The sequence below is a fragment of the Callithrix jacchus genome, chromosome 18 (genome assembly GCF_049354715.1).
Source record: "Callithrix jacchus isolate 240 chromosome 18, calJac240_pri, whole genome shotgun sequence".
Classification (NCBI taxonomy): domain Eukaryota; kingdom Metazoa; phylum Chordata; class Mammalia; order Primates; family Cebidae; genus Callithrix; species Callithrix jacchus.
The window spans coordinates 24,175,983-24,190,220 of NC_133519.1; the positions used below are offsets into that span (position 1 = coordinate 24,175,983).

The following is a 14,238-nucleotide window of genomic DNA, read 5'->3' on the forward strand; positions in this document are numbered from 1 at the left end:
TTTTTAAAGAAAGGATGAATGTTGAGGTGATAACCAGCAGGTTATCTCCCCCCATTTGTAACCCACATCACATTTGGAACACCAGTCACTGTGCAGTGATAATGTATTTATTTTTTGCCACTGAGTCCCGCCAACGCCTGACATTTGATAAATGCTGGCAAAACTCTTATAATGCAGCCTCGGTAACTCAACTACAATAGAGTCACTTCCTGTCTTTCACATTACTGATCGGCTGTTTCTCATCAGGGTTCCTCAGAGGTGCACAGGCCTCCAGTGGATCCCCAGCACTGCCTCGAAAGCAAAGAGACAAGTCACCCAGTAGCCTCTTGGAAGATGCCAAAGAGACATGCTTCACCAGGGATAGGAAAGGGGGCTTCTTCAGCTCCTTCATGAAAAAGAGAAATGCTCCCACACCCCCCAAACGCAGCAGCTCCTTCCGAGAAATGGAGAATCAGCCCCATAAGAAATACGAACTCACGGGTAACTTCTCATCTGTTGCTTCTCTACAGCATGCTGATGGGTTCTCTTTCACTCCTGCCCAGCAAGAGGCGAATCTGGTGCCACCCAAGTGCTATGGGGGGAGCTTTGCACAGAGGAACCTGTGTAATGACGACGGTGGTGGGGGTGGGGGCAGTGGCACTGCTGGGGGTGGGTGGTCTGGTATCACAGGCTTCTTTACACCACGCTTAATCAAAAAGACACTGGGCTTACGAGCAGGTAAACCCACAGCCAGTGATGACACTTCCAAGCCTTTTCCAAGGTCAAACTCTACATCTTCCATGTCCTCAGGGCTTCCAGAGCAGGATAGGATGGCAATGACCCTTCCCAGGAACTGCCAGAGGTCCAAACTCCAGCTGGAAAGGACAGTGTCCACCTCTTCTCAGCCAGAAGAGAATGTGGACAGGGCCAATGACATGCTTCTAAAAAAATCAGAGGAAGGTGCTGCTCCAACCAGGGAGAGACCAAAAGCCAAGTTACTGCCCAGAGGAGCCACAGCTCTTCCTCTTAGAACCCCCTCTGGGGATCTAGCCATTACAGAGAAGGACTCTCCAGGGATGGGAGTGGCTGGAGTGACAGCTGCCCCCAAGGGCAAAGAGAAGAATGGTGGGACACGACTTGGGATGGTTGGAGTCCCAGAGGATGGAGAGCAGCCCGGCTGGTCTTCTCCAGCCAAGGCTGCCCCTGTCCTCCCAACCACTCACAACCACAAAGTGCCAGTCCTTATCTCACCCACTCTGAAACACACTCCAGCTGATGTGCAGCTTATTGGCACAGACTCTCAGGGGAATAAATTCAAGCTCTTATCTGAGCATCAGGTTACATCCTCTGGAGACAAGGACCGACCCCGACGGGTAAAACCAAAGTGTGCCCCACCCCCACCACCAGTGATGAGACTACTGCAGCATTCATCCTTATGTTCAGACCCTACAGAAGAGCCGACTGCCCCGGCTGCAGGACAGTCCACATCAGAAACACAGGAAGGAGGAAAGAAGGCAGCTCCGGGCGCAGTGCCCATCAGTGGGAAAGCTGGGAGGCCAGTGGTGCCTCCACCTCAAGTGCCTCTGCCCACGTCTTCCATCTCGCCCGCCAAAATGGCCAACGGCACAGCAGGTACTAAAGTGGCCCTGAGAAAAACCAAACAGGCCGCTGAGAAAATCTCAGCAGACAAAATCAGCAAAGAGGCCCTGCTGGAATGTGCTGACCTACTGTCCAGTGCAATCACGGAACCTCTGCCCAACAGCCAGCTGGTAGACACTGGACACCAGCTGCTCGACTACTGCTCAGGCTACGTGGACTGCATCCCTCAAACTCGGAACAAATTTGCCTTCCGAGAGGCTGTGAGCAAACTGGAACTCAGCTTACAGGAGCTACAGGTGTCTTCAGCAGCTGCTGGTGTGCCCGGGGCAAACCCCGTCCTTAATAACTTATTGTCATGTGTACAGGAAATCAGTGATGTAGTACAGAGGTAGCCACTGTTAGGCTGGTGGGAAAATGCACACATTTCTGAGGGGAGAGGGAAAGGGACTTGTTTTCCTGTGTTCTTGTTTTCAAAAAATGACTCATACTTGAGTGTGTTTATGTGAAGTACCTCAGATCCCTGAGTTCTCACGTTTACAGTTTCATCTCAAAAATAAGAAGCTAACCACAAAAGTATAGGAGAGGTAAATTATTAAGTGGGGGCAAGGCAGTAGGAGACAGGGTTGGAAACTGCACTGGAAAATCAGGGAACATATGTATGTCATAAGGAAGGCAATGCAGCCCATCCCTACCTGGAATGCTGGGAGGTGCTAGGCAGGGCCGCTCTCAGCTATACCACAGCAACTGTGCCCAGACCTGGGACTCTGGTAGATACTCATGGTGATTATGCTCCAATTTACCTAATGAGTTTGGTGGGACAGAAGAAAGCTGGGAATGTATAAAGAGAAATTTTTGTTCAAGGCTGTCGGAAGTACCCCTAGCCTTGCTTTCACAAGGCCATTGCTGCTGTAATGAGAACTGCAAATCAGAGTGCTACAATACAGAGCTGGGAAATGTGGCACTATCTGAATGCCCCTGTCCGGTTTTCTGCTGGTGTATTGGTTGGTGCAGGAAATAAAGAATGCTGGAAAGTTGAGTCAGGGAGATTGAAAACCTTCTCCTATAAAATCTTCTATAGATTAGCAGAAGTCACTTCTCCCAGTCTGGTATATTATTTCATAATGGACGAGGATTGGCTTCCTGCTTGCTGGTGGCTATCTGTAAACCATGAGTACGGGGGTCTCCCTAGTAGTCTTTTGCTGGGCAACCTGTCTTCCTTTATTCCTGATAGCGTTCAGAGCATTAACCAATGTCGATTTTGAAAATAGTAGTCCCTGCAGGTTCTCACAAGGGAATGAATCCTGTTCTGATACAGTTCCCCTGCGTATTGACACACTGGCCAAGGACTTGAGCAGCTGTGTATTTTTCTTTATCAACTAAAATAGCAGGGAGATGGTCTTTTCTTGAAACCCAGTGGCCTGTGACTGAAAGGAAAAGCTGGTCCTAATGGCTGTTTCTCTGTACCTTTCCCTTCACTTACCACTGTAAGCCCAATCTAGGTAGAGAATAGGGAGCCGAATTCTCCTCTCTATGGATTTGAAGTGAGTAATTCCCCACATTATTTTCACATGCTTTTCTTCTAGCAGATAATCCTCCCTACTCCCCACCCAATCATTGTGCTTATTTGTACAGATCTTATTTGGAATATTTATTTATTTTGTCATTTCACTTGTATTTTAAGAATGCATAATTGAAGGAGTAGTCCTTTTCGGGGAGCACCAGTTAGACCCTGGAAACCTAATGACTTCATCCTTAAATATGTTTTGCCCTTGAAAAATAGACCTTTTCCTTCCCTACTTAGTTATAGTTGTGGAAGCTAATTAAGATGGCATGGAAGTGAATCTGATGAGTTAGGTATTATTAATGTTCTTGGTATTGAGTCTAATTTCAATTACTGCTTCGTTCTCTTTTTAAAGCTTTATGAATACTTCCCCCATCCTCCCCAAGGAGAGCCCAGTACACCTGTATTTTTATCTTATTCTCTCAAAGGAATAGTAGCTTAGGAAGACAGGAACTCAACATTGAGCAGTTTTCTTCCTGGCTCTGTCATTGGTACACTGTCAAACCACAGCCCCATCTCTTAATCTGTTAATTAAGGTAATACATGTTCTCAAGAGTGTTGCAAATAAGTGTACAACTATCCCTTTGAGAGCCTCTCTGGAAAGCTCTTTTAGTGCAGTGTTGTTATGCTGAATGGTTTTTCATCTTATTTGCTGAGTAGAAAATATTTATGGAATTAAGATTGCTGAGAGTCTATTAATTGGGCTAGAATACTAAGGGGGAAACTGTTTTGAATAGAGTTTGGCATCTTTGACCAAGAACAAAACTGAGTTTTCATTAGCAAGAAAGGAAACCTTGATTCTTAACCATTGCTGCGCCAAAGGAGGCCCAGGTTAAGAGGAGGGTTAGAGGAGATGAGCAGTGCTGGGCATTCCTGGCAGGTGCTGGGTGATCCCGGCGGCATGTCACCTGCAGCTGCAGCCCAGGCAGCTAGTGATCGGGTTCATCTCCTCGTCGTTGGAAGAGAACTCAGATGTGAAAAACCAGCAGTCCTTCTCCCACCTTCTTTCCTGCCACGCTTGCTCATCATGCTTGTCCATAAACTTGAAGAACTCGTTTTAGCAGTTAGCCTTTTAAGGTCAAGAATGGGAAAGCTAAAACTTTAGAGTGTTATTATGCTGCTTTTTAGGTTTATCCCTGTCGTGGGATGCAGTTAAGGGATTATAATTGTTTTTCAGGGGATTTTTATTTGTTTGTTTTTTAAGCAGGGGCTCTGTTTTTCCCTTGAGAGTTCTGGAAATAAGCCTTGGAGAAACACTACTGAGTATATTTAGGCTCCCTGGTTTTCTCTCCCGACAACAATCTTAAGGGTAGGGGGTGGGGCTGTGTCTTACTCAGGGGCAGCACCTAGCTCTGTCTTGCCTGCAGTGGGTGCACAATTTATAAATGGAATTGATTTCTCTCCACACTATGAAGGGTGGCATTGACTTTTGGAGCACATCCCGTCCACATGATGCTTGAACTATGTAACTTCAGGGGTCGAGGGCTCAAGGTTCAGGCTGAAGAGGCACTGTCAACTTACTATACAAGCATTTATGTTTTTCCTTTTTCTACTTGAAAAGGACCAGCTTAAACACAAACCCTTATGTAAATTAAAAGGTTTGAGTCCAAAGCAGAGAAAACTGCTTCTAGAAACTAAAAGTGTAGTTTGATTTTAATTACCCTAACAGCGAAGAGGAAAGTCCTCTACAAGGCATTGACCGTTTTCTGAAGTGACTGTTATGCTGTGTCTGGATGCATGCCTTTGCCGCACCTGCTTGATTCCTTCCATGTACAGATCATGTGATTTCAGTGTAGATTTCCTACTTTAAAATGCAGTGCTTTGTGTTGAATACATCTTGGTTGTGCTTTACATAAAGTATTTCCTTAAAAGGCTTTGTGTAAAATTTAAATGTATATTTTTTCCTGTAGATTTCCATCATGATTTTCAGAGATTAGCCTTAAAAAATTTGGCCGCAAGAAATTTATTCAGTGTTTTCTAGATGACCTCTGTGCACAGAGGTCGTTATAGTGGAGACCCTTTACCAGCAGCATTTCAGAATTTAAATTAGAAAGCTTCTTAGGATTCAACTGTAAGTTGGCTAGTAAAATAGTCCCCAGGTAATAACGCATGCTGACTTTGCTAAGGCACTGCCCATTTTTATTTAAAGTCATGGAGATTTTGAGTTTAAAGGATGCAATATAGATAGTGGTTTCGTGTTTAGGCTCTAATGCCGGTCTAAAAGGCAAGTCATGTGACCTTGGGAGCCTCAGTTTCCTCATTGTAAAACAGGGATAATAATAGTAACTACCTCAGGGTTGTAAGGATTAAATGAGATGATGTTTGTAATAGCTCAAGTGCCTGGCACACAGTGAGCACACTCTGTAATGTTAAAACTACTATTAACACCTAGTCTAGGGATGCACAGCAGAATCCCCTAGGGTTAAAAAAAACACAGACTGATGGTTTAGCCCCACTCCAGATCAGAATTCCCGGTGGGCTGGGGTCTCGGCCAGTGTATTCACCAGTAATTTCTCCGGGTGTTTCAAACACCTATCTGAAAACTATCAGTACCCCAACCCTTTTTTTTTTATAGATTAAGAAACTAGCAGAAGATGGTTAAGTTACTTGCCCATTGTCTCAGTACAGTTAATTAGTGGCAGAGCCAAGGCTAGAATTCAGGTCTCCTGACTGTATGGTTGTGGGCTCTTTCCATCACACCTGCTGCCATGTGAGACACTGCCAAAAAGTGGCTCAGACAATCAGCCTGTGTGGTGCTGCACACTTTGTAAAGCACATGCTCCTGACACTCTGACCTTAAGGGGGCTTGAATGTGAAGTAATGGGAACACGAGCAAAGCAAGCATTCGGTAGAACTCAGTCATTTAAAAAATTATATGGGGTCATTCTTTTAGCCAGACCTCAGCAACACAGCAATGTGCACTTTGTAGTAAAGAAATACCAACCTGAGTTTTTAAAAAACCTAGTTAGTCCTACATTCCTTTTTCTTAAAAAAAAAAAAAAAAAAAAAAAAAAAATTATTTTAATGACTGTGAGATAATGTATATGAGAGCACTTTGAGAAAATATCAACTGTAATATAATTAGAAGGTTGTAGTATTGTCTGTTTAAAAGATAAGACAATTGATTCAATGTGGATGGACCCTGTGGGGGACCTGGAAATGCAGGCATACAAAAATCACCTCTGTCATTTATCACATTTAGAAATATGAAACTGCTCAACGACTGTGAGCAGGTATAGCAAGTGTTTTGCTAAAGCTGTAGTTCAGAGCTGAAACTCGGGACCAATTTTTTGGTTTAATTGCAGTCTTTAAAAAGTAAGAATGTGTACTCACTCTAGAATCCAGAAGCTCTTCCAGGGACCTTGACTCAAGAAAGATGAGGCCCTCTTACTCTTCAGCATTTGTCCATTTGTCCACTGTATGCTTGGCCATCTATCTTAAGTGTGGTGGGAGTGGACTTGTCTGTTGATGTTGACAGTGTCTTTTTAAAGCTATGTCCTGCATGGTTTCGTTAAGTTTACAGCAGGAGGTGGATGGCCATAAAACCAGTGCACTCTGGGAATTAACTTTTCTAGGATTTCCTACCAGTTATAAATGACATCGACATTTGCCGACTCGTTTTCCTTTTCTAAAGAGTAACTGAATTTAATTCACCTATTAGAGTATAAAATACTTGAGAATAAATTGTATTGGTGGCCACTTCTGCCTTGCAGCTACATTTCATTCTGACCTCTCCTGCTCCCTTCCATTTTGCTACTGATGTCATTGTTATTATCAGGCTGTGCCCCTACCGGGAGTTGATGTTGGGTTGACGGGGTTATCTATATTTTTGTTCTTGACTTTTGAGTTTCATCATCTTGCATTAAATTGTTCCACCTGGAACTTGGGATTAATCTCTGTGCCCCAAGCATCTGCTATGACCAATCCTCTTTTTGTAGGGGAGTCTCTTGATTTAAGGATCGATAGGCTTCAAAGGTTTGTATCTCTTAGCTCACATCAGGCCAGTAGTAGCTCACTTCCTTTGTGAATGCCTGTTTCAGTATGGGATCCATAGGTATGTGAGAACTGCTGAAACCTCTCCCACTCTTAACAGTCTAGACAGCTATATCAGTTGGATGGAGTTCGGGTTTTCCAACTATTAGACTTAAAGAAATCTAATGCAAGGCTTGCCTTTTTTTTTCCCCAGCAGGCCAGTAGTGATACTGTTACTTGCTCTGTTCAGCACAACTGTAGTTCACTTGACCTTCACTGCCATTCCCTATGCTCCTTCATTACTGGGAAGCATGGGTGGGATTCAGAGCTGTGGGATGAGCTGCATCCTTCTCTGGAGCACTCACTCCCATAACTCTTAGCTCCAGCCTATCTTTTGGGAAGTTTACTGCAATGCCCAGAAGGATGAGTTTCTGCTTTTCCTGACACCTCTCTGAGGTATGTATTCTATGTTGAATATGTACAAGATGATACCTTTTGGCCAGGCATGGTGGCTCATGCCTACAATCCTAGCACTTTGGGGAGACCAAGATGGGCAGATCACTTGAGGTCAGTGAAACCCCGTCTCTACTAAAATTATAAAAATTATACCGGCGTTGTCGTATATGCCTGTAATCCCAGCTACTCCCAAGGCTGCGGCAGAAGAATTGCTTGAATCCAGGAGGCGGAGGTTGCAGTGAGCTGAGATCACGCCACTGGACTCCAGTCTAGGTGGCAGAGCGAGACTCGTCAAAAAAAACCAAGATGATACCTTCATTTCTGACTCAATATTCTAAATCCAAAGGACAGGAAATTAGGGAAGGCTTCACTCTGTGGGATCAGGATAAGGAGATCCCATACTACTTCCCAGGTAAGGAGGCCTGTGGCAGGTCGTGATTCAAAGCTGAATTGGAATGGCAGAAACTGCTAAGAGGCCACCCTTGGAGATTTGTGCCTTCAAAGATGGGTTTCATGAGTCTTACAGAGGAAAGGACTTGTCGGCTGGGTTGATTTTGCATGATTATTGAACTAGAACTGGTAGACATGAGCTTCTTGGGTGGCAGTGGCCCAGAGCCCCCATCTTTGAGAATCCCCCACTTGAAATGGTTTTCTGAGAGTGCTCACTTGGCAATTGCTGCGTTTCTCAAGCCCGCCTGGCGGGGTCTCGCTGAACCCTTCCCTCCAAGTGCACTTACTTCTTCGTCCTCCTGTACATCTATAGCTTTGAAATTGTTTACCTCTCCTAGAAAAATCTTACCTTTTAGCCAGAGCACAGTAGCAAAGCCGTGTTCACTCAGAGGGAGCAGCTGGCATGTTGAAGGGGAAAGGCCAGGCTGAGCACTCTCCTCAGACAACACCATGTCAGGAGTAGAATTGTGATACATGTCGTCTATATCTGTTCTGGGAGATTCTTTGTTCATCTTTGTACTCAAATGAGCAGATCTCCTACCTGTCACTCCAGGTTACTGAGCTGAACCCTCAGAAAGCATGCTCACAAGCCCTTTAGGACACGCTGGAGCCAAACTGTCCAATGTTAGCAGGCTTTATGGAAGGAAATATAGGGAATTGGGATAGTTGGAACTTGCTTAGATTTGCTTCTGAATCTGAGAGCAGGAGTTTTAAATCTTGTCATTAGGTACCATAAACTTTAGTTGGAGAATGGGACTTAAATTTTCACGTGTATGTATACAAATTTTCAGCAATTACAACACAAAAAGAATATGCAAATTTATGGTTTCAGAACGTATTGCAGGAATAGGAATGCTTTAGGGTCATCAACAGTAAACCTCAGGTATTGTGAGTGGCAAGAAGGCTAGAAGACAGAGATGATTCTGGTAGATAAGCGCCAGACAAACCAGCTCTCCTCCATTTTGACAGCAGTTTTTCACTGTCGCCACCTGTACTCCATTATGTGTTGAGAGGAATTTCTTGAGATCTTGATGATTAGGCCGGTTTTCAGTTAGTATTCAGAAACTAGAAAGGAACAATGGAATACTCCTCTTACGGTTCCTTAGGGTATGTGTTTGAAAACCCTCGCATCTCAGATCTGTGTGGCTGGTGTGCGTTTGTGTCCATAAGCACACCTGCTTTGCTGTCATGCCCATTACAAGAGGGGAAATAAGTAAAAGGAACCGCTCAGATCTTTCCTGGGGTGTACAGCAGTGGCGTGGTTGGTGTGCTGACTGAGCAGGCTGACTTAGCTGTTTGTGACGCATCCTAGGAACCCCATCTCCTCCCAGACCCTGCACTTTTCCTTCCCTGCTGTCTGATTCTCTAATGACTATCAGTGGACAAACGCCAGTTTTATGCTCTTAGTAAAAATAAGTTTAAACATTTCATGGTGGTTGACAGAACTCTGTCCTAAAACATGCGGATTCAGATTATTTAAAACTCATGTAACATTTATGCCAAAGGTCCCGCCCTGCAGATGTGTATGTGGTGCACAGAGGGTGAGGTTTGGAGCATCGGGCACTGTGTGCATTGCTAAGGGGACATAGTGAGACAATGTGGGATTTAACTAAAAACACATCAGTCGTGGGTCACACTACCAGTGTTGTCAGGTATTTGTTCTTAATTGTTAATGTAATATATTTTCGGTTGTTTGTTTTTCTAATTTAATTCTCTGTTGTCTGACTGTGAACTGCTAACAGTGTTAAACTTGATGTAAATAAATGAGGCCCTTGAAAGGGACTGCTCTCTGCCTGTCTTCTCACAAGGTTTGACAAGTTGTGTTTTGTTTTAAATAAAATTGCAATATTTTATTGGCAAAGTAGGCTGGAGATTGGAATGTTTCTCCCATGATTTTAGCTGACGGAATCTAAGCAGCATTTCTTTCTCTCTGTGTAAAACAGATGTCTGTAAGGTAAAGGAGCTGGTTTCAGCAAGCATCCCTGTGGCACATTCTTTAGAATGTCCTCTGTGGGGGTGAGTACTCCTTCGATGGATTACATTTTTGGAAGTGAACAAAGGGCATCATCTGGAGCCCAGGCTGCCGTGGTAAGGTGGGTAGTGCGTTTGTATCTGTGTCTTCAACAGGAAGTGACTGTCAAGTGCAATCTAATTCTCTCAAAATCCATTCTGAGGACGACTGCAAGTAAGTTTCAAAAGTGTTTTGAGTCACTGTAGCATTTATAGAGTAAGTGTGGAACCTCACAGGGTAACATTCTATTCTTGTGATCTTCAAGGTTTTGTGAATGAGTTACTGCTTTTATTTTTTGAGACGGAGTTTCACTCTTGTTACCCAGGCTGGAGTGCAATGGCGCAATCTCGGCTCACCGCAACCTCCACCTCCTGGGTTCAGGCAATTCTCCTGAGTAGCTGGGTAGAGACGGGGTTTCACCATGTTGACCAGGATGGTCTCGATCTCTAGACCTCGTGATCCACCCGCCTCGGCCTCCCAAAGTGCTGGGAGTTACTGCTTTTAGAAGTAACGTTAACTAGGTCTGGGTAGCATGCAAGTTGTGCATACATTGAGGCCCAATTAAAATGGCTGTTACAGCAGTTTACACATGTCCTCACATTCCACCTTCTGTCCTTTTCTCCCACTCATTTTTGGTTTTGTCTAGAAAGTCTTCTTTTTAGAATCTTCCAGGAGGAATGTCTCATTTTGATTTGACTTAATTTTGTTTTGTTTTTCTTTTTGAAACAGAGTCTCGCTCTGTCACCCAGGCTAAAGTGCAGTGGCGCGATCTCAGCTCACTGCTACCTCTGCCTCCTGGGTTCAAGCGATTGTCCTTGAACTGATTGCCTCAGCGTCCCAAGTAGCTGGGACTACAGGTAACTGCCATGATGCCCAGCTAATTTTTTGTATTTTTAGTAGAGATGGGGTTCATCACGTTGGCCAGGCTGATCTCAAACTCCTGACCTCAAGTGATTCACACACTTGGCCTCCCAAAGTGCTGGGATTACAGGCATGAGCCATCGCACCCAGCCAACTTAAAATTTTTTGACTTTATGATGGTAGGAAAGTGATACACATTCAGACTTTAAGTGTATACATTGTTTCTCACTTTCATTACAGTATTCAATAAATTACCTAAGATAGGCTGGGTGCCATGGCTCATGCCTGTAATCCCAGCAGTTTGGGAGGCTGAGGTGGGTGGATCACAAGGTTAGGAGTTCGAGACCAAACTAGCCAAGATCGTGAAAACTCATCTCTACGAAAAATACAAAAATCAGCTAGGTGTGGTGGTGTGTGCCTGAAAATCCCAGCTACTCAGGAGGCTGAGGTAGAAGAATCGCTTGGGGGAGATGGAAGTTGCAGTGAGCTGAGATCACGCCACTGAACTCCAGCCTGTGTGACAGAGCAAGACTGAGGAAAAAAAAAAATAGTCAACACTTTATTATACTATAGGCTTTGTGTTAGATGATTTCCTCATGTGTGGGCTAATGGAAAGCGTTCTGAGCATGTTTAAGGCAGCCTAGGTTAAGTTATGATGTTTGTAGGTTATGTGTATTAAATGCATTTTTGACTTATATTTTCAACTTATGATGAGTTTGTTGGTACATAACCCTGTCATAAGTTGAAGAGCATCTGGACTTGTAACATTTTTCTGCATTTGCTGTGGAAGTCACTAACCCATAGCAGCTGGAGTCAGACTGCCTGGGGTGGAATCTCCACCCCCTCCACTGACTACATTTGTGACTTTGAGCATGAAATTAAGCAGCAGTTTTATTAAGTTTATATTTTATTAATCACCTTGTGATATTGTGAGATAGTAAGAAATATGTGTTTGGTCTTCCCTGTTCCTGACAGAGCTTCTGAAACCCTTAGAATTTCCTGAGGGATAGGGCTGAGAGGAACGTCTTTTGTTACTCACTGTTCTGTCAGCCTTACCCAAGTTTGTGCTAATGAAGTGACTTTTGGAGAATGAGGGGTGGTTGCCAGAGGCAACCATGTGATTAGAGGGTTGGAACTTCAGCTCCACCCCCGACCTCTGGGAAAAGGAGAGGCTGGAGATTGACAACAGCCAATTATTTAATCAATCCCGGATCTGTAATGAAGCCGCTGTAAAAACCCTTAATGATGAGTTTCAGAAAGCTTCTGGGTTGTGAACAAACGGAGATGCTGGGAGGGTGGCACTCCCTTGAGGGATGGGATCTCTGTGCCACCCCCATCCTGACCCTATCCTAAGTTGTTTCCTTTATGATAGGCTGGTCATGAATTGTTTCCCTGAGTTCTGTGCAGGTTACCAAACTTAAGGAAGGGGTTGTAGGCCAATCTGTAGCCACGTCAGAAGTGTGGGGCACCTGGAGACCCACTACTTGCAATTGGTATCTGAAGTGGGGGAGTCTTGTGGACTGAGCCCTTAACCTGTAGGGTCTGCAACTAACTCCAAGCAATGTCAGAATTGAAATGTAAGACCCCCCAGTTAGTGTCAACAGATAACTGAACTGCTTGATGTGGAAAGTCCTCACATTTGGAGTAGAGGAAAAGCTTTGTTTTTACAGATCTTAAAGCTCTGTGTCCTGAGTGTAACCACCCAATAGGTTCGCCTACCACCTAGACAGAGCCCATTTATCAAGACAATTCATGCAGAGCTGGCTGTGCAGGCGGCAACCGGAGTTTTACTGTTACTCAAATCAGTCTCTAGGGGATCAGAGTTTTTAAGGATAATTTGGTGGGTTAAATCGTGGGGATTCAAAGCTGTTCTTTGCTGCCGAGTCAGTCCCTGTGTGGGGGGCACAGAACTGATTGGCAGGTCCAGGTGGGGCCATCTGGTTTTTAAAATGGAAAAATTTGAAAAGAAAAGACAATCTCAAAAGGCAGGTCTCAGGTCCACAAGAGTAACTGGGGAAGTTGTAAATCTTGACCTCCAGAATAATGGCTGGTAAGAATTCTAGATCCTCTCCTGACTTGGTAGCTGGTGGCCTTTCATTTGTTTTACAAGGGTTTAGCCTTTTGGGAAGGGCTGTTTAAACAAACTATGTACATGAAAATCCTTCCCAAAGCTAGTTTGCCCTATGCCCAGGACTGAACAAGGACAGTTTAGAGGTTAGAAGCATGATGGGGTCAGTTGGCTCTGGTATGTCACTGTCATAATTTTCTGTTTATGATGTTTGCGAAAGTGTTTTCATGGGCACTTTATAAAGAGGAAGTCGTGTCATCCTGCCACCCTGTGAGGTAGGTTCAGTTATGCTGGACTGGACGCTAGGGTTAAACTGCTCCCCCATGGTCTCCATTAAGTGATGAAACCATGGCTCCAGCTCATGTGTTTGGAACCATCACATTCTGCTGCTTGTCTTGGTTCCCAAGGTGAGAGGTTCACATCCTATGACACCAAACACAGCTGGCCAGTGCTAGAACGAATGCCCGCTGCTTTGTCTCTAAGACCTAGCTTTAACAGGTGTATTCAGAGTGTGTTTAGAGCCTGGTGTGCAGGAGGATCGGGTGGCCTGCATCTTCTGGGATGCTCGACAGAAAGCTAGTGAGCCAGCAGCCAACACTGGCCCCACCTGACTGTGCAGTTAGCCTGAATTCACTTGTATCCCATGAGGGGTATGCAACTAGACCTTTTTTATTGATTTGAATATTTGAGTACCTAATGTGGCTCAGGCTAGGTACTTTCTAACCTTGAGGCAGTTGAGTAAATGAGCAAATGAAGTGCTGAATGAGGGAGAGACAAGTGTTTCCATTTGTAAGAACTAAAAGAGGGTTGAGGAGGTCTTTTTTTAATTTTACTTTGAGATGGAATTTCGCTCCTCACCCAGACTGGAGTGCAATGGCATGATCTCGGCTCACTTCAATGACCGCCTCCCGGGTACAAGTGATTGATTCTCCTGCCTCAGCCTCCCCAGTAGCTGCAACTACAGGTGCGTGCCACAATACCTGGCTAATCTTTACATTTTTAGTAGAGATGGGGTTTCACCATGTCAGCCAGGCTGGTCTTGAACTTCTGATTTCAGCTGATTTCCGAGGAAGGCTTTAAGTAAGAAAGGACATGAGGTGATAAGTAGAAAGACAGAAAAGGCTGGGTATGGTGGCTCACGCCTATAATCCCAGCACTTTGGAAGGCTGAGGCAGGAGGACAGCTTGAGCCCAGGAGTTCCAGACTAGCCTGGGCAATATAGTGAGACTTTGATTCTCTTTATATTTATGTATGTCTTTGTGTATGTGTATATAATATAAA

General features: G+C 44.5%; 1 protein-coding gene across 11 annotated transcripts in view; it reads left to right on the top strand.

The window, feature by feature from the left end:
• Positions 1–9,878, top strand: part of ABL2 (ABL proto-oncogene 2, non-receptor tyrosine kinase) — a 132,523-nt gene extending 122,645 nt beyond the window's left edge. For 7 of the 11 annotated variants that reach the window (XM_078356231.1, XM_078356229.1, XM_035279956.3 and 4 more), the window contains one exon: positions 247–9,878. In XM_078356231.1, the coding sequence (XP_078212357.1) occupies positions 247–1,970 (1,724 nt within the window). In that variant the 3' untranslated portion in view covers positions 1,971–9,878. The remainder of the gene's footprint in view (positions 1–246) is intronic. The other 4 variants (XM_035279960.3, XM_035279962.3, XM_035279961.3 and 1 more) reach the window with 1 other exon arrangement.
• Positions 9,879–14,238: the final 4,360 nt, after the last annotated feature.